We start from the raw sequence: 20,949 nt of genomic DNA on the forward strand, positions 1-20,949 counted from the left end.
GCTGTGCAGCATTGGTTTAGATGGTAAAGCTTGTGATTGGTTTCATAATTATTTGTATGAGAGATTTCAGTGTGTGAAGTCTGGGAGCACCCAGTCTGGGTTCCTGCCTGTGTCGAAGGGGGTTCCGCAGGGATCAGTTCTGGGCCCTATCCTTTTCACCATTTACATTAATAATATTGTTTCCCCACTAAATGATTGTCAAGTCCATCTATACGCAGACGATACTATTGTATATTGTATTGCTGATTCTGCTCAGCTTGCCATTGAGAAACTGCAGCTTGCATTTAATGCCCTTCAGGAGGCTCTTGTTAAGCTTAAGCTGGTTCTTAATGCAAGCAAAACAAAATTCATGTTGTTTACTAGGGCCAGAAGCACTGATTATGATAGCATATTTATATCCACTGCAAATAGTTCTAAAATTGAGAGAGTTTCTGAATATAAATATCTTGGCATCTGGCTTGATGAGAAATTCTCATTTAAATTCCATATAGATAATCTTGTCAGCAAACTGAGACAAAAAATTGGCTTCCTTTATAGAAACAGATCTTGCTTCCCTATGATCAGTAGAAAAAGAATTGTTGAAGCAGTTTTCCTTTCAGTATTAGACTATGGTGACATTATTTATAGAATTGCTGCTCCTTCTTCCCTTAAGCGCTTGGACACAGTCTATCACTCTGCCCTCAGATTTATTACTGGCGATAGTCATGGTACCCACCACTGTGTCCTCTATGCCAAGGTGGGTCTGTCTTCTCTGGCAGTGAGGCATGATAAACACTGGTTTTTGTTTATCTTTAAGGCCTGTGACGGTCCGGGTAGGGGGGACCCAAACGCAGAGGGGAAAAAAAAAACACAAACTCAAAAGGGAAAATTAACAAAGACTTTACTAACACAAGGTGAACAAACAAGGAACAGACAAGGCCACAATGGGCTAAAACACAAACTCAAAAAATAATCTAATGAAACAGAAAACAGGAACTCAAAAACACAGACAGGGCAGAACACGGGAAGGCAGAGCACAAGGGAAGGTCAAAAACACAAGTCAGGAACAAAATACAGGCAGGTGAAACACAAACTCAAAAAATAATCTAATGAAACAGAAAACAACAAGAACTCAAAAACACAGCCGGGGCAGAACACGGGAAGGCAGAGCACAAGGGAAAAAGCAGGTACATACAGTCGGGAAACAAACACAAGCAGGCAGGAACATGTATGTCAGGTAACAAACACAAGGAACCAGCACCCGAGTCAAGGGAACAGAGAACTTAAATAGACAGGGGGGTGACAAGACACAGGTGAACTCAAAAAACAATCAAACCAGAAGGAGGGGATAACAAGACACAGGTGGGAACAATGATGGGATAACGAGACAACCAATAATACAATTAACAGGGAGGGAGCAGGACACAAAACAGAAGTGCCGCCATCTGGCGGCCCAACAGGGGAAACACAGACAGGAACACCGGAACATGACAGTACCCCCCCCCCCAAGGGACGGCTCCTGACGTCCCAGGAGGCCGACCCGGGGAGGGAGTCAACAGAGGGTGGGGGCTGGAGACAGGACAAGACAAGAACAGGGACAGAACACGGGAACAGGACTCTGACAGGAACAGGGACTGGACACAGAGCAGGAACAGGACTGGGGCAGGGACAAGACTGGACAGGACAAGACTCAGGGCTGGGCTGGACAGGACAGGAACAAGACAAGAACAAGACTCGGGGCTGGAGGGGAACTCGGGGCTGGACGGGAACTCGGGGCAGAAACAGGACTGGACAGGAACAGGACGGGACTCGGGACTGGAACGGGACGCAGGACTCGGGACTGGACTCGGACGGGGGAACAGGACTCGGGACTGGGCAGGACCCGGGCAACACGGGGAGACTCAGGGCTGGGCAGGACTCGGGCGACACGGGGAAACTCAGGGCCCGCACATCGGGCGACACGGGGAAACTCAGGGCCCGCACATCGGGCGACACGGGGGAAACTCAGGGCCCGCACATCGGGCGACACGGGGGAAACTCAGGGCCCGCACATCGGGCGACACGGGGGAAACTCAGGGCCCGCACATCGGGCGACACGGGGGAAACTCAGGGCCCGCACATCGGGCGACACGGGGGAAACTCAGGGCCCGCACATCGGGCGACACGGGGGAGACTCAGGGCCCGCACATCGGGCGACACGGGGAAATTCAGGGCCCGCACATCGGGCGACTCGGGGAAATTCAGGGCCCGCACATCGGGCGACTCGGGGGAAACTCAGGGCCCGCACATCGGGCGACTCGGGGGAAACTCAGGGCCCGCACATCGGGCGACTCGGGGGAAAATCAGGGCCCGCACTCGGGCGACAGGGGGACTCAGGAAACCAGGGGGGACTTGGACAGGGGCAAGGCAGACATACAGGACAGGACTGAGACGGGGCACGACAACACTCGACTGGGTTGGACAAGACTGACGGGGAAACAGACTGCCAGATACTGGCACAATCGGGAGACCTACAAGGACAGACACAGGGACAAGCAGGCGGGGAGGCACACGGCGACACCGACGGACACACAAAGGGACAGGCAGACAGGGAAGGCGAGGGGGGAGCCCAACAACTGACATAGGGACTGACACACAGGCAAACAAGACAAAACACACGCGGACTGGCACACTGACAGACAGGCAGACAGGCGGGCAAACACGTTGGCCGATGGGCTGACGGCTTGGGGGGCAGACAAACAGGCCAACAAACTGGCTGACACACATACGGGTAGACCAACAGACAAACAGGCGGGCAGACAATTAGACAGGGGGGCCGGGGAACACACGGACACACGGTTGGGAGGACAGACACCAAAGGGAGAATGGACACCAGGGGGAGCGACGAGACCGGGGGAGGGACGACCACTGGGGGGAGCGACGAGACCGGGGGAGGGACGACCACTGGGGGGAGCGACGAGACCGGGGGAGGGACGACCACTGGGGGGAGCGACGAGACCGGGGGAGGGACGACCACTGGGGGGAGCGACGAGACCGGGGGAGGGACGACCACTGGGGGAAGGACGGACACCGGGGGAGGGACGACCACTGGGGGGAGCGACGAAACCAGGGGAAGCACGAACGCCAGGGGAAGCACGAATGCCAGGGGAAGCACGAATGCCAGGGGAAGCACGAACGCCAGAGGGCAAGGTGTGGACACTAGGGGGAGCGAGAACACTAGGGAAAGAACGGACACTGGGGGGCGCGAGAACACTAGGGGGAGCACGAACGCCAGGGGGAGCACGAACGCCAGGGGGCAAGGTGTGGACACTAGGGAGAGCAAGAACACTAGGGGAAGAACGGACACTGGGGGGCGCGAGAACACTAGGGGGAGCACGAACGCTAGGGGGAGAACGAACGCCAGGGGGAGCACGAACGCTAGGGGGCAAGGCAGGTGGCTTAGCCTGCGGGGCGGCCAGAGCAGTCTGCGGCGGCCCCTGCGGGACAACAGAAGGGACCGTTGTCCTCTCCGGGGCTCTGGACGGCTCTGGAAGCCTCTCCGGAGCTCTGGACGGCTCCGGAAGCCTCTCCGGAGCTCTGGACGGCTCCGGAAGCCTCTCCGGAGCTCTGGACGCTCCGGAGGCCCCCCCGGGACTCGAGGCAGCTGCGGAGGCCCCCCTGGGGCTTGAGGCGGCTCCGGAGGCCCCCCCGGGGCTCGAGGCACAAGTAAAGCCCGAAACTTGGGTGTAGCAGGCGGCCTCCGCGGAAGGGTCAGAGCAGGCGGGACCTCCGGGGCTGGAGGCGGCTCTGGGGGCCTCTCCGGGGCTGGAGGCGGCTCTGGGGGCCTCTCCGGGGCTGGAGGCGGCTCTGGGGGCCTCTCCGGGGCTGGAGGCGGCTCTGGGGGCCTCTCCGGGGCTGGAGGCGGCTCTGGGGGCCTCTCCGGGGCTCGAGGCGGTTCTGGGGGCCTCTCCGGGGCTCGAGGCGGCTCTGGGGGCCTCTCCGGGGCTCGAGGCGGCTCTGGGGGCCTCTCCGGAGCTCGAGGCGGCTCTGGGGGCCTCTCCGGAGCTCGAGGCGGCTCTGGGAGCCTCTCCGGGGCTCGAGGCGGATCTGGGAGCCTCTCCGGGGCTCGAGGCGGATCTGGGAGCCTCTCCGGGGCTCGAGGCGGATCTGGGAGCCTCTCCGGGGCTCGAGGCGGATCTGGGAGCCTCTCCGGGGCTCGAGGCGGATCTGGGAGTCTCTCCGGGGCTCCAGGTGGCTCTGGGGGCCCCTCCGGGACTTGAGGCAGAGCAGGCCGTGAAGGCCGCTCCGGGACTTGAGGCAGAGCAGGCCGTGAAGGCCGCTCCGGGACTTGAGGCAGAGCAGGCCGTGAAGGCCGCTCCGGGACTTGAGGCAGAGCAGGCCGTGAAGGCCGCTCCGGGACTTGAGGCAGAGCAGGCCGTGAAGGCCGCTCCGGGACTTGAGGCAGAGCAGGCCGTGAAGGCCGCTCCGGGACTTGAGGCAGAGCAGGCCGTGAAGGCCGCTCCGGGACTTGAGGCAGAGCAGGCCGTGAAGGCCGCTCCGGGACTTGAGGCAGAGCAGGCCGTGAAGGCCGCTCCGGGACTTGAGGCAGAGCAGGCCGTGAAGGCCGCTCCGGGACTTGAGGCAGAGCAGGCCGTGAAGGCCGCTCCGGGACTTGGAGCAGAGCAGGCCGTGAAGGCCCTTCCTGGACTTGGGGTGGAGCAGGCCGAGGGCCCTGCCGACTGGGCTGGGCAGGGGACAGGAACACAGACCACAGCCGTAGGGAACCAGGCTGGGCAGCTGGACGGGACCGGCGGGACCCCCGCGGGCCGGGCCCTGGAAAGATCGCCAGTCGAGTCCCTTCGAATGACGCAGGGCCGGGACCCGCTGGCTGGGCAGCTGGAGGTCTGGCCGACCGGGAGGCAGCCCGACCACGGCGCCTCCGTGACCGCCCACCCCGGGCACTGGGAAGCTCAAGGGCGAGGGACTCCCAGTCGCTGGGTGGCGAGTCCTCCGGGTCACTCCACCACCCCGGTGGCATGATAAACAAAAAAAATAAATAAATAAAAAAATAAAAAATAAAAACCCCTCTGCTGGGTCCCACACTGGCTGGTTCCTTCTGTGACGGTCCGGGTAGGGGGGACCCAAACGCAGAGGGGAAAAAAAAACACAAACTCAAAAGGGAAAATTAACAAAGACTTTACTAACACAAGGTGAACAAACAAGGAACAGACAAGGCCACAATGGGCTAAAACACAAACTCAAAAAATAATCTAATGAAACAGAAAACAGGAACTCAAAAACACAGACAGGGCAGAACACGGGAAGGCAGAGCACAAGGGAAGGTCAAAAACACAAGTCAGGAACAAAATACAGGCAGGTGAAACACAAACTCAAAAAATAATCTAATGAAACAGAAAACAACAAGAACTCAAAAACACAGCCGGGGCAGAACACGGGAAGGCAGAGCACAAGGGAAAAAGCAGGTACATACAGTCGGGAAACAAACACAAGCAGGCAGGAACATGTATGTCAGGTAACAAACACAAGGAACCAGCACCCGAGTCAAGGGAACAGAGAACTTAAATAGACAGGGGGGTGACAAGACACAGGTGAACTCAAAAAACAATCAAACCAGAAGGAGGGGATAACAAGACACAGGTGGGAACAATGATGGGATAACGAGACAACCAATAATACAATTAACAGGGAGGGAGCAGGACACAAAACAGAAGTGCCGCCATCTGGCGGCCCAACAGGGGAAACACAGACAGGAACACCGGAACATGACAAAGGCCATTGTCGGAATGCTTCCACCTTATATTACAAGGTTGTTAGAGTGGCGCTCTGGACCCTATCAAACCCGATCAAATGGCTTGCTTATGCTTAAGGTCCCTCGAGCTCGATCAGAAATTGGGAAGTCAGCATTCCATTTTAGTGCCCCATCCTCCTGGAATAAGCTCCAACAATTGCTGAAAATCAGCTCTCTACCTACTTATGGGCATTTTAGATCGCTGGTTTTGAACATTCCTGTCTCTGAGTGTATCTGTTTTTGATCGTATCTGTGCTGATTTTATTTATTTTATTATTTTATTTTATTTTTATTTTTTTATTATATTTTACTGTATTTTATTACTGTTATTTTATTATTTACTATGTTAGTTGCTGTTGTTATATTCTATGATCTTTTATTACACCTATTGTGTTTTAATTGTGTTTGTAATCTCGGCTACATTGAAAATGAGGGCCTGGCCCTCAATTGTACCTCCGAGAATTTAAATAAAGGTTCTGACTGACTGACCTTATGGTATAGCCTAGCTAGCACAACCCAATGGCAATAACCCATAAAATAGATTTTTAATATTATTTGTTCAATTAAATGTTTAAAGTGAAACAACGGTAGGTTTGGGGGAATTCCAATCTAGGCTACTTTCACTTTCATTTGAACTTTGGTCTGTGGGAGTGTGACATCCTATTCTGTATGAAATGGTAAATAGTAATTAACAAATGAGCAAGTAAAATCATTACTATTACATCTGTTATAATAATTTTTATCATTTCATTTCATTGTTCCAAATAACATGAAGAATATAGACCTCTCGCCTGTTATATTGTCCCTCAGGAGTTACGGAATTTTAGTCATATGATCAAAAAAGGGCAAGCGGTTCCAGAGACAAAGTTCAGCACGTTCAGGTCACTGGGGGTCCATTCATCCCTCACTTGGGTCACTACAACATGTTCTCCCATGGTTGGAACTAAGGGGTTCCTGGGATTAATATATATATATTTTTTTAACGGAATGTCATTCTATAGTATCTACCCTTATGTGTACAACTCTGTTTCTGTTAACTTTTGAATGGAATAAGTCCTAAAAGCAGTTACCTTTTTAAATAGAAATGTGTAAGTTACCTTTTTAGTTATGTTGCAACCTCTCCTGTAAAAGACTGCAGAGAGAATGCAAAAATGAAATTAAAATGAGGATTATTTAACATGTTTTTTTGTTTTTTACCAGGCTGGATCACGGAAACCAGGACCTCCACAAAGGGAAGAAATCTGACCATAATTTTGTGAATTACGACAGATGGACATCTATCAAGCTCACAGTAAAGTATTAAGTGTTAAACTCATAGAGAGTGCATTTTACTCTATCAGAGTTTAACACTTAATACATGTGTACATGTGACCCTCTTGGAGTTAAATTAACGCTGTCTATTTTATTGTGCACAGGAATATGCTTTCAGAGGAAATTAGATATGTGGCATTTTAAAGTCCCTTTATGGATGGTAAGAGATTAAAGTTTTGTCTCACTACCTTATTTAGAATAGCTTTGGTGCTTCTGTTAGGACATTCTCACACTTTCCTGTTTCTGACTTCTGTCTTCTGTTCCCTGTTTCAGCTTTTGTTTGAATGTCAAATAACAATATAATACACTCCCTTATCACAATCATGAGGTAACATTTGTCATAGTCATGTCACAGATATCTTCCTGCCACCTGGCAATTCATTTTTGTCCCCTGTAGGCAAGGCTGTGGGCCCCTGGGTGCTGAAGCTCTAAAGCTCCCCACCCTCTCTCTCACACACCTCTACCACTGATATTTTAACTGCCACCACACACATACAGAAACACACACAAAAGGATTGTTAAACTGTCAAACTGCAAAAAATGCACCAAACTTTGCTTCCAGTGTAATTTGTACTATTGCTTATGCTTCAGGCATATCTATTGCTCCTGTTCTGTGGCCTCGCCTATTCCTGTGGAAGTGCAGAATATGAAATTAATGGAGAGTGCTGTCCAATGTGCACACCTGGTAAGTCACTATCTTTTATCAGACTAAAGCTTCTAATGCAGTAGATTTTGGCTTAGGAGTGTAGCACAGTGGGTAAGGAACTAGACTTGTAACCGAAAGGGTAAGGACACTGCCGTTGTACCCTTGAGCAAGGTACTTAACCTGCATTGCTTCAGTATATATCCAGCTGTATAAATGGATGCAATGTAAAATGCTATGTAAAAAAAAAAGTTGTGTAAGTCGCTCTGGATAAGAGCGTCTGCTAAATGCCTGTAATGTAATGTAATGTAATGGCTTGCAGGGGTTAAAAAGTGAAGGTGCTCTTTATTTTGTCATTATTGAAATGTCATTTCAAATGGGTACATTTTGGCTTTGTTTTGTGTCTTTTTTCTGATTAGGGACACATGTTTATAAAGACTGCACGGAGTACACTAGCACCTCCTGTATACCGTGCATTCAAAAATCATTCAGCGCCATGCCCAACGGTCTGTCTCATTGTTTTTCTTGTACAGTGTGTGTGCCAGGTGAGAAAAGATTCATATTAAACTAATGTGTTCATTCATGACATGGCCATTTGCAACATGCTTGACTGTCTTTTTAATAATAATATATAAAAGATTTCTTACAGTAATTAAAATTCAATATGCTGTTTTGACTTGATGGTGAATGATGAACAGGTCTGTTATCGAAATACTCAAATAATGTGTCAATATGGGTCTTTATTCACCGTTCCTCCACAGACTTGGGTTTAAAAACAGAGAGAGAGTGCACCCCCACCTCTGACACAGTGTGTGGGCCTCTGGATCACCACTACTGCACTAAGACTGATTATAAGGGGTGCAGCTTTGCGCAGAAACACACCATCTGCAGGCCTGGACAATTCATCATACACAACGGTTGGATTGCATTAATATCTTGAAGGGACAGTTGAGAGTTTTTTTTATATTCCAGGGTTAGTGTGTGTTTTTGATTGGCGGATGACCCGACAACAGCCATTGTGAAGCTGGTGGGTCACCCAGAGGAAGCAGATATATTTGTCACAATACTGGGAGATCACCAAAAACTTCTGTAGGCATATAGAGTATGCTTCATCGCAGACATAAGTTGTCTGGGCCAATCAAGAACATACACTAAAACTGAAATTGTATCGAAAAACTCCACAAAATGAACTATGGCTTTTTCATCCTTATCTGTTTAGTAAAATTAAACTTGCTTATATTTTCACAGGAACAACATTGACTAATACCAAATGTGGATACTGTCCTGATAAAACTTTTTCAAATGAATACTTTTCTGCATACTGCAAACCACACAGAGAGTAAGTTTCCTATGTTTATTCCCAAATAACATAATTTTCCAGATGAATAAATCAGTGTGGGGTAAAGCAAAACCAAACAGGAGTTGTTACTCATTGTTATTTGTATAGATAAATATAACCTGAATGATTATTTGAGATTTGGACTTATAATATATTTATTTTTTTGACAGTTGCCAGTCCTTGGGACTTCAGGAAATTACAGCAGGAACAAACACATCGGATAGTGAATGTGGACCAAGAAATATTCCTGTTTACATCGTTATTGTGCCTGTGCTGCTTGTTTTAGCTGTTATTTTAGCAATCATTTTCATTTTAAGGAAGTTTCTCCCTCTATCTGGTAAGACTTTGAATTTTATTTTTAATAAACTTGTAAATGGTGAAGCAGTTTGAATAGCAGTTTAAGGTTGGCTGTGCTACCCACATTTTGTGAATTGAAATCCTTGTATTTATACAAGAGATATGAGTGGTTTGCATATTAAATATTTAGTATTTAATCAGGGAATTCAAAAAGGAAAAGTAATATACCATGTTGTACTCCATTGGTTGATTGGTGATATTCAATGTTAAAGAATTAAACAAGAAAATAAAAAAGGAAAGGTAATAATTTAGTGTGATATTTTCAAGTTATTAAAACAAATGTAATGTAGTTATCAAGTAATTAAATAATGAACCATTATTTTGCTTACAGAGAGGAGAAAGAAGAAGGTACGTGAGAAGCTTTTTACATCATGTGCCTAACTTTTCAAATATCTTTCTAGAGCAGAATTTCATTTGCTATGAAGTTAATTTAATTAATTCAGAAGCCACTCCTGGGGCTATGCAATGACCTCTACGCTTTTATGGTTAATACTGTATTTACTGAGATAAAGTCTCCACTTTGTTAGGCAACAGATCTGACAGAGCGTGAAAGAATGAACAGCACAAACCAGCCACAGGATGAAGGTAAAGGAGTACATGACTTTATGGAGAAATAACAAAGACTGATAAAAAAAATACTATTAGATGGGCTGTGTGCAGCTAGTACTGCCCCTGATACATGGAATTGTTCTGCTACGTTAAAACCATTTCGATTCTTTACATTTTAATGAGAGGTGTGCCCGGTTAATGTGTTCTTTTACCAATTGAACACAATTATGAAGATGAATTCTAAAACACGTTGGAGTGTGAATGGTGGACCAAGATATCCTCATAGTTACTGTGCTGCTTGTATTAGAAGTATCAGTTGTCATTTGAAGAACCATTTAAATTTTTATTAAGTTTCCTCATCTACCTAGTAAGACTTTCCAAAATTTAATTGAATAAACATGTAAAGGGTGATGCTGTTTTAATAGCAGTTTTTAATGTGAACAGAAATCTTCATATTTATACAAGCGATATGAGTGGTAAGCATATTAAAGAATTAAACAAGAAAATCAAAAAGGAAAAGTAATGCAATGTTACATCACAAGTTATTCAGAAAAATGTAAATGTTGTTATCTAGTAATTAAATAATTAACCATTATTTTGCTTTCAGGGAGCAGAAGGCAGAACATGGTATGTGAGAAACTTTTCACATTATGCGCTTAATTTTTCTAAAACCTTTCAAGAACAGACTTTTATTTGCTATAAAGTTAGTTTAACTCTGGACTCTCTCTTACTCTTATTAAATTACCTCTATACTTTTATGATTAATACTGTATTTACTGAGATGAAGTCTCCACTTCACTAGGAAACAGGAAGTGATGATGAACAGGATAGATCAGCTGCAGGATGATGGTAAGAGTACACATGACTCGATGGGGGAAATCCAGACCTGCCAACCTGCACGCATTTTGTGTACCAACCACGCAATTCTTAGCTGCAGTAACTCAAACGCTACGGAGACCCCCTGTTCAAACTTTGAATCGCGCACGCTTTATTGGAGCAAAGTGACCATTGCAGAGGTGTTTGACTACAGACTCCTAACGTAGTAAATAATTCCTATTATTGCAGCTAGTCACCCGACCAGCCTTGCAGTTAGAAAATAATCATGACGTCAGATGACGAGGATACTAACAAGGAGAACCTTCATAATATGGCATAAGCAGCAGACCTAATAGAAAGAAGCGAGTCCATGCCCCCCAGAAGTTCCTCGCAAAATATCAGGAGCAATGGCCGTGCCTCCGCCCCTCAAAACTTCCCTACCATGCATTTTGCGCATTGTGCAATTATGATTTTGACATTAGCCACCAAGGAACTTCAGGTAATAATTTAGCTAAACCTCTAGTTACAAAAGCCTACATTCCTAGATAATTTTTCAATCGAATATTTTTTTTTCATTAGGCCTATATGTGCCTATATAAGCTGATTCAATTATTTATTAAATAAAAATGGAAATCATGAACAGAAACTTGGTTTTATTCATAATTGACAGCGTTTTACATCGCAACACAACACGTCTCCTGTCTGTTCTGGCCCCACGATGGTGGAATGACCTCCCCGTGGAGGTCAGAACAGCTGAGACACTGACCCAGTTCAAGCGACGACTGAAGACTCACCTCTTCAGGCTGCACCTATCCCCATCCCTACCTACCTCCCTGTAATCTCTTAAATGACCTTAAGCTTAGGGTTTGTAGCAGCCAATAATGTAATAACTACCGTTAATGTAGTAACTGCCAGTAACGTAATCATTTTTCCGTTCTTAATGTAATAAAAGCCGATAATGTAATAACTGACCAATAATGTAATACATTTTATGAACCAATAACGTAATAACGTTTTGCATATAATGTAATAAGTTATTACATTATTGGCTGGTTATTACATTATTAGCTGGGTTTTTAAATAAATCATATAAAATGTAATAACAGGAGCCGCTAATGTAATAATATACTTATAACGCTTTAAGTTTTATTTATTGGCTATAAAGTGTCACACTTCTATGACACTTACCCTTGCTTCCTCTTTCAAATAGCTGCTCAAAAACCTGACCACACGAATTCCACTATATGCAAATATCAATGGACTGAAAACTGTATAAAACTAATTACCCACCAATACCTTTTTGAACTTTCTCGCTCAGTTGTTCCCGTAGCCGGCTGCGTAATAAATCTTCCTGTTTTTACTACGAACTTCTGATCTGCTTCTTCCTGGGATAACGGTCATTTTACCTGTTTTTTGATAATATCTTGATTAACCAACAATACTTGAAAAATGAAACCATATGTTACAATATACAAAATAAATTATTTCCATTTTTATTAAATAATTGAGTACAATTCACTTATGGTTATCTGTTTGTATAAGCACACATATCATATAATGAAATATTAATCATGAAAAAAATTGTTTTAAGCAGTTGTACTCAAATGTTTGACTTGCAAGTATATCATAATATAGCCCAGTGCAGTGCAAGTGATATTTTAGAATCAGGTCAAATTATACAATTTTGCCTGATCACTTAAACAGTCAAAACTAGAATTACGAAGAAAGGCTTGTGTGTGCGTGCAAAGCGAAGTGGTGCAAAAGCATGTGAACTAAGCGTCACACAGACTATTGTGGTACTCAAAATATTTTGCTAAGGTTGGCAGGCCTGGAAATCATGAAGACTGATAAAAATACTATTATATGGGCTGTGTGCAGTTAGTACTGCAGCTGTCACAGCTGTCTACTGTGTGCATGGAGTTGTTCTTACATGTTAAAACCATTTTGATTCTGTTTTCTTAACATATGCACATTTTAATGAGGGATGAGGGTTCAGTTAATACATTCTTTCACCAATGAAGTGAAGATCCATCCGTAAATTATCTAATGCGATTATTTCTGGCCAGCGTTGCAGGGAGGGCTGGAGCTGATCCCAGCATGTGGGCAAGAGGCAGGAATACACCCTGGACCGGCTGCCAATCCATCGCAGGACCCTCACAGCATTCACTCTTGCAGTCATGCCTAAAGGCAATTCATCACAATCTTCATGTCTTTGAACTATGGGAGGAAACTGTATCACAAGGAAACCGGTGACATGGAGTGACATGGAGAGAAAATGCATCCACACAGAAAGGTGATCCTAATGACCCGGACTGTGCATTTTTTACTGATGTTGATTCAAAGGAGGAATCTGCCATGTGTGAAATTAGACCTGCTTGATCTGAAAAAGACAAGCTGGTGACAGTCGGAGGTATGTGCGATAAATGGTTGGAGATCCTGCATAGTCACTGCACGGAATAGCTTGCCAGGCCATGTCGTACAGGAAGAAACTGGGGGTTTTCAAGAGCAGGCTTGATATGGTGCAAGATGCTATCTAGTTTCTAGATAAACCGAGCACCAGGTAAACTTTAATAGTAGGAAAATGGCGAGCAATCCTAGCCCTTATCTTACAGTGGACAAATGCCTTTTTCCACGTAGAGGACACTGTCCCTTCAGGCAGTACACGCCAAACAAGCCTCCCAAATATGGTAGCAAAATTTTGGCAGCATGTGATGTGAAATATTACGATACATGGAATATGCAAATCCGTACTGGAAAACCACTGAGTGCACCTGAGAGGAATCTGGGGATACTGGGGTGTGGGATTGTGAGTGAAGGGTTTGAATGGTCAGGACGTCACGTGACAATTTCTTCACATCCCACCAACTTGGTGTTCAGCTACAAAACAGGAAGCTGACTGCGCTTTGAACAGTGAGGAAAAATAAACAAGAACTCTCCAACGAGCTTCTGAATACACAGGGCAGAGCAGTGGAATCCTCTAAATTTTTCCTCCGAAGTACCACTATCATGTTGTACTGCCCAAAGAAAAACAGTAATGTCTTTTTATGAGCAGAATGTTATTAATTATTCAATAATGAATAATGATATGAGCAGTAATTGTGACAGTAGCGACAGTAATTTAATTATTCCCTTTATTTCAAATGTGGTGGTGTAGCATATACTTGTAACATAACACCTTGGAATTGGCAGCAAGGAATGGCACAAGAACTGGCAGATCCGCCAAAATCAGCTATGTTTGTGCCTAAAAGGCAACCCAGGCAGGTCATAAAGCATGTTTGCAGCATTGTGAGGAACAACTATGGAGCAAATCCATTAACAGAACTTGTCTCTGGAAGCATGCAGACCAAACAAGGATGAAATCAGTCATAGTCGCTGACAGGAGGGCTGAGCTCCGCTCATACAACGCACTCACGCCATTTGGTCAGCTGTTCCGCGCAACAGGCACCATCTGTGGAAAAACTCCAAATCAGACCCCAGATCTGAAGCTACTGGTTGAGGCCAAGAATCGACAGAGATAAGAGATAGAAAAAGATGTCTTGTGTTATTTATTGCTTGCGACATAAGTGTTTATATGAATAGAGGTGTTATTATTTGGTAGAAGTAATTAATTGAGGGTGGGACTAGATTCAGCTGTAAATTATGCTGATACAGTATGGAACATTTGTTGGCTAAATGGCTTTGAGTCATCAATGGTCTAAGGTATCAAATGAGCCTCAAACCATCATGCTGCTGCCAGATATGCAGTAGGTACTACAAGAATTGTTTCTCCTGATTAATTTTCCTGTTGAACTCAATGGAAAAAATATTCACGTGTGATTTGTCTGATTACAAACAGAGAAAATAAAATATTAAATCAGAAAAAAGCAGAAAAATGCAGGTGGTTTTAATGTTGTGGCTGATTGGTGTAAATGTGTCTGTTACAAACATGCAAAACAACAGAAATTGTTGTACTTGTTAAATTCAGGCAAAGCCGAATAGTTGTTCCACTAACCTGTGTTTAGGTAAATAAGCTTTAACTAGATGATCCTAGAGATAGCTTTCTCTTCATTTTTGTTTGACTTTTGGTACGCAGTGCGAGTTCCGCAGCTAACAAGTAGCCTGCTGTAAAACAGTCTGATCAGTACTTGGAGGAAGTGGCAGTAAATACTGTACATGAAGCATAATTTGGTTCCTTAAATTTTGTTACCATATGCACCAAAAGGGGTGGTGTGTCAAAACGATGTATAAAAAGATTGTGCTTCCTTATTTTGAAAAATATGACTTAATGGCGCATCATTTTAATTTTACTTTCATTTCCAAGCAGAAGTATGTAATTAATGAAAAAGATAATATTTTAGTTAGTTGTGCAGTTCACTGACAAATTATCATAGCTAGGTCTATCTTACTTAGTGGGCGACATAGCTCAGGAGGTAAGAGCATTTGTCTGGCAGTCGGAGGGTTGCTGGTTTGATCCCCTGCCCTGGATGTGTCCAAGTGTCCCTGAGCAAGACACCTAACCCCTAATTGTTCCCAATGAGCTGATTGGTACCTTGCATGGCAGCCTTTCACCGTTGGTGTGTGAGTGTGTGTGTGAATCAGAGGCATCAATTGTAAAGCGCTTTGGATAAAAGTGCTATATAAATGCAGTCCATTTATTTCACACCCATACAGAGTGTTAATTTGTAGTCCAACCCTGCAATGGGTAATAAGACACATGCTGTATAATTCACTGACAATTAAACGCCATTTTCAAATAATGCCGTAACAAGATAGATTGGCCAATAATATCATTATTAGACAGGTACTAATACCTTGCCTTTTCTCTTTATAAAGACCGGATACTGCAGGTAAGACTGTATCTTGGGGGGGGGGGGGGGGGGGGGGGGGGGGGGGGGGGGGGGGGGGGGGGGGGGGGGGGGGGGGGGGGGGGGGGGGGGGGGGGGGGGGGGGGGGGCGGGGTGTGACTTGACTTGGACTTGACTTGACTTGCCCAAGAAAAAATGACTTGGGACTAGCTTGGGACTTGCTTGACACTTGGACCAAATGACTTGAGTCACATGTCTGCGATCATCCCTGATCTACTTTTAGATAAACTTTTACTGCTCAATGTCCCATCCCCTCTCTGCCACTGGATCCATGACTTCTTAAGCAACAGGAAATAGTGTGTCAGGGTAGGTGACCTCACTTCAGACCCCCTCCTTCTCAGCACTGGCGCCCCTCAGGGCTGTGTGCTGTCTCCCTTACTCTATTCGCTTTACATCAATGCCTGTACTTCCAACAGTGAATCTGTTAAAGTTCTTAAGTTCGCAGACGACACTACCCTGATCGGTCTCATCTCAGATGGTGATGAGTCCAGATACCGGGAAGAAGCAATTCAGCTGGTGTCATGGTGTGGAACCGACAACCTGGAGCTGAACACGCAAAAGACTGTGGAGATGGTCACTGATTTCAGAAGGAAGCCCACCCCACACCCTCCCTTGGAAATACATGGCACCATGGTGAGCAGAGCAGAGTCGTACAAATTCCTAGGTATCACCATCCAACAGGACCTCAAATGGGACAGGAATATCACTACAATAACCAAGAAGGCCCAGCAGCGTATGTACTTCCTGTGACAGCTTAAGAAATTCAAGCTGTCGCAAGCGCTGCTGGTCCAATTCTACACAGCCATTATTGAATCAGTCATCACATCCTCCATCTCCATGTGGTTCGGCTCTGCATCACCCCAGTCTAAGCGGAAACTACAGCGCATAGTATGGTATGCAGAGAAAATCATTGGCTGCCAGCTCCCCCCATCACAGATCTGTACATCTCCAGAATGAGGAAGCGAGCAGGGAAAATCTTGGCTGACCCCTCACACCCCGGCCACTCTCTCTTCCAGCGCTTCCCCTCTCAGCGGAGACCGAGAGAGAGAGCCCTAAAGACTAGAACTAACCGCCAACTGAACAACTTCTTTCCCCAAGCCATAATCTTCCTAAACAAGACCCTTCCTCTACCCCCCCCCCCCCCCCCCCCCCCCCCGCCGCCCAAAGACCCTTTCTCTATTATAGATCAACTGTGTGGCGCGTACATAGAAAATCACGTCACAATAGTGATTTATAAAATTTCAACATGACTCGATTTGACCATGGAAACGGTTGTGGCACTAGGTCAGGTCTTCACTTCACACACGCAAGTTCATGTTATAAATGAGCCTCCTGCAGTTTCTATAGCCTAATGCGCAAATGAATAAAACACTTTCTCGTGGATGTAATTTGCCACAACTCGGCATTTATTAATCACAATAATAGAGAAATGATTGTTTATAGGAAATCCCTGTTTATTTCTTAACATAAAAACTATATGGTATTTGAATACACCAGACTTGCTCTGCAAAGCTTGCACGTAACTCTTTTCTTGTCCTTGACCTCGCCATTTATGGTCAAGAAGCCGAAAAATTCCCGAACAGGGTTTACCAGTTAGTGGGACCAACTCCTCCGATGCTGCTGCCATTTCCGCCGTTAGTTTTTAATATTTTTGATGTGACAGAGGAAGTAACGTTAGGACAGAAAATAAACTTTGCGTGCATGAACATGATTCGCCGCATGAAATTAAATCCTGTGTATTCATGTTAATTAAAAAACGCGGAATCAAAAACGCGGGATCCAAAACTAATATTCGAATGATCAAAATTTAGGTTCTAACTTAAAAACTTAAAAAAAAAAGATTTTCGAATAGTTTTATAACTTAGAATATTTTTGACAGCCCTATTGCACACTCTTGTACCTTAACTGTCTACCTAACCCAGTTATTCGTACTGTATCTGTATATTGGTATTGTATTATATTGTATTGTATTTTTATTACACAGTATTTTACTATTTTTTATTTATTTATTTTTTAAGCTCTTTTTAAGCTCCTCGTATTGGATTGTATGTTGACACCTTGCACTAAGACAAATTCCTTGTACATCGTACTTGGCGAATAAATAATTCTAATTCTAATTCTGATAAATAAATATAAATGCCATAAAACTGATAATTTTTCATTTGGGCTCGGCAAATCAAATAAGTTACGTTACCCTTTGATAAAGGATAAGCCACAACCTTCCAGCTAACAGTGAAAATGGGCCTAGGAGCTCCGACATAACTTCAAATTTAACCCTTGTGTGTAGGCTAATCTTCATATTAGACTTCATATTAAACCATCCGTTGACTTCGCCTAAGTCACACGCTAAATTAACAGACAACAACTAGTGCTATGTTTAAATCGCATGTCATGTAGTGTATCATAGAATTCAGTGCTCAAAACGCTCAAATCGCTCAGGTACTTCGGGAGTATGCTTTTTATGACACGGTACTGCGGTCACGCCATCCACACGAGAAAGATCGGTCAAGCTATTCGCACCAAAAAATTAGTGCACGGTATTCATCGCTCTCTATTGTGGTAACACGATTGTGACGCAGTTCTACCGCAGAAGAAGTTACTACTTGCACTTTCAATACTTCAATAAATAAATAAATAAATAAATAAATATGTATATTGTAATACTCCGGATTGAAGTAATAAATACTCGAAAATGGCAATTACGTTAAATTCATGCCGTTTTTTTAAAATTCCATAAAATAATCACATCAAATAGTTTTGTGAAAACTCTACTAGATTTTTGAAGTCCTGCTTCCTAGGTATGCATCCAAAGGTGTTTGTGTATTTTTACGGTAAGAATCTGGAATTAGGGGATGGTAAAATCCTCCGAAGTGGTCATTAAATTCTAAACATACCATTTTTAAAAATTCAATAAACTCATGAACTCAAACTGTTTTCTGCGAAGTCCAATATATTCTTGAACAACACCTCCCAAGTATTTATGCAATAGAATCCACACATTTTTACTGAAAGAATTTGGAATTATGGGATGGCTAAATCCCCCAAAATGCCTGCAACTTGATAGATGATGCTTATTAAAAATTCAATAAAATAATTCAGTCAAACTGTTTTCTGCAAACTCCAATGCATTCTTGAAGATCACCTTCCCAGGTATTCACACCATGGATTCTGTGCATTTTTACTGTAGGGATCCCACCCGTAGACATGCCCCTGGTCACGCGGACAGCTATTAACTTGCTAACTAGCGAAATGGATAGTGAGACAAGTAGCTGTTCTTTGGTTAAGCCGCGTTTCCACCAAAATTACCCGGAACTTTCAGTCCCAGGAACTACTTTACCAGGAACTAAAAGGTTCCTTCAGCCAATGGTTGTCTGCGTTTCCACCGGGGTCTAAAGTACCGCGAAGATTAGGCAAATTAGCCTACTGTCGTCGGTCCATCTGTCATATGATTTCTTCTGTAACCCCATACTACCACCGAAGTAGCCTACATTATTTTCTAATAACCGGGACAGCCCGGAGGGGTTTATTCCACTTATATACAACGGGTTACCAACAATGACTATATATGGTTACTTTTGTATTTAGCCTATTGATTTTCATATATCCTCTCAAACACATTCATTAACAGCAGAAAACATGCACACGTTGTAAACAATTTGCTGTTTTATTACTTTCTCGTCGTCAATTCCATATAGGCTAATCGCAAAATGACGAGAATAGAAAGAAAGCTCGGACTTGCGTGAAAATGTAAATTAGTAGTGGTACAGCCACCGTTTGCTTTCCTTCGAAGTTACTGCTAGCCGAGCAGCGAAGTGTGCCCTCCAGATGCGAACCATGCACCATAAATGAGTCCATAGTCTTCCTGGTCTTTTCGTGGAATTTAAAAATGGCAGTACAATTACGGCAGTCTGAAAAAGCTAAAGGGAAGATTACTAGAATTAACCTGTTATTTTACCCGGATAAAAAGTGCGGAAGGTGATTTCCAGTTTACTTGTACTGTATCACCAATGTTAATTATGCAGAACTACCGCATACCTCACATAACTGTATCAAACGTTTTGAGTCAATTACAACGGGCTAACAAAGAAAATCCGGAAGAAAATATTCAGCAACCGAATTAATCCGTTTGAATGTTTCGGTAGCCTACGTAATATGCTGTCCCAGCACGAATGCTTAGCATTTTATAAAACGAATACTAAAGCAAGAAAAGAACAGAAGAGCACACGTTATAATTCCAAGACGTTGACAGGCCATAACCAAAAGTAGGCTACTGCGCCGCATAACATACAAGTTTGATTTGAAGTTATTATGAAAATAAATTGGTTTGGCGCTGCATATTTTCAAACATGGCGGGTAATGGCGGAGAATAAATACAACAAAAATGCTACGAGTACTCGACCAATCAGAAATGTTCAGCGCTGCAAGCTCCACCCAAAAGGTTCCTGTACTTTCGGAAAGTACTACCCCCCGAGCAGGAACGTTTTAGGGGGTAAAACAAAGCCCCCAGAACTAAATTTAGACCCTAGTTCCTGCGGTGGAAACGCACTGAGTTCCTCAAAAGGTTCCTAGTTCCGGGGTATAGTTCCTGCGGTGGAAACGCGGCAAGGCCCACTAACGAAATGGATAGCGAGACAAGTAGCTGTTCTTTAGACTACAGCTCGCAGCAAACTTTGGACTGTGATTTAGGCTTGGCAACTTTCAAATACAGATTCCAAGGACAAATTGGTTCTCGACGTGCTCGTGGGTCAAGTAAGGCTTACATTCTGTCTGATTACTTATGAGAAAATGTCAGGAATAATTAGATTATAAAATGGTGGCAGTTATTTTTTTTAACACGGGTGAAACGCTTAGAACGATTCAAATATGCTCTGTTCTGTTCGCTAATGACATTGTTTTATAGTCTGTAGGCCTACGCTATCTCGGGAGATGTTGTTTACCGTAGGACAGATTTTTTTTTAATTATAATTTTGTTATTAGACCATGAAATCGTGTATATTCATGGTTATAAGTATATTAGAAGACGTTATTTAAACGGGTAAACAAGAGCAAGCGGAGAATTCCAAGTCAGCTTTCGCTTTCGTGTTCATTTCCGCTGTGTATCGAATGGCGTATGCGTAACACATGAACAAAATACACAACTAAAAAGTTACTCTGTTATTACTTTTTAAACCTTTTATAGCTTCATGAGTTGTTCCGAAATCCAAGTAACATGACCAATATATAGACCGCTCACATTGTATTGTTTCTACATGGTTCGTAAATTAGAATTTATTTCCTGAGGAGTTCAGGACTTTTAGCGATATAATAAAAATGTTGTGAACGG

At 44.2% G+C, this 20,949-nt stretch overlaps 1 protein-coding gene across 10 annotated transcripts in view; it reads left to right on the forward strand.

The window, feature by feature from the left end:
• The window catches only part of LOC118207564 (tumor necrosis factor receptor superfamily member 14-like), a 135,103-nt gene that overhangs the window by 67,469 nt on the left and 46,685 nt on the right, over positions 1-20,949 (forward strand). For 5 of the 10 annotated variants that reach the window (XM_035381273.1, XM_035381268.1, XM_035381269.1 and 2 more), the window contains exons 2-3: positions 6,968-7,058; positions 7,670-7,763. In XM_035381273.1, the coding sequence (XP_035237164.1) occupies positions 6,968-7,058; positions 7,670-7,763 (185 nt within the window). Of the gene's footprint in view, positions 1-6,967; positions 7,064-7,182; positions 7,239-7,669; positions 7,764-8,140; positions 8,267-8,482; positions 8,639-8,969; positions 9,061-9,230; positions 9,398-9,748; positions 9,766-9,944; positions 10,003-10,573; positions 10,594-20,277; positions 20,376-20,949 lie in introns of those variants that run through there. The other 5 variants (XM_035381267.1, XM_035381274.1, XM_035381290.1 and 2 more) reach the window with 5 other exon arrangements.

The sequence above is a fragment of the Anguilla anguilla genome, chromosome 11, assembly GCF_013347855.1.
Source record: "Anguilla anguilla isolate fAngAng1 chromosome 11, fAngAng1.pri, whole genome shotgun sequence".
Taxonomy (NCBI): domain Eukaryota; kingdom Metazoa; phylum Chordata; class Actinopteri; order Anguilliformes; family Anguillidae; genus Anguilla; species Anguilla anguilla.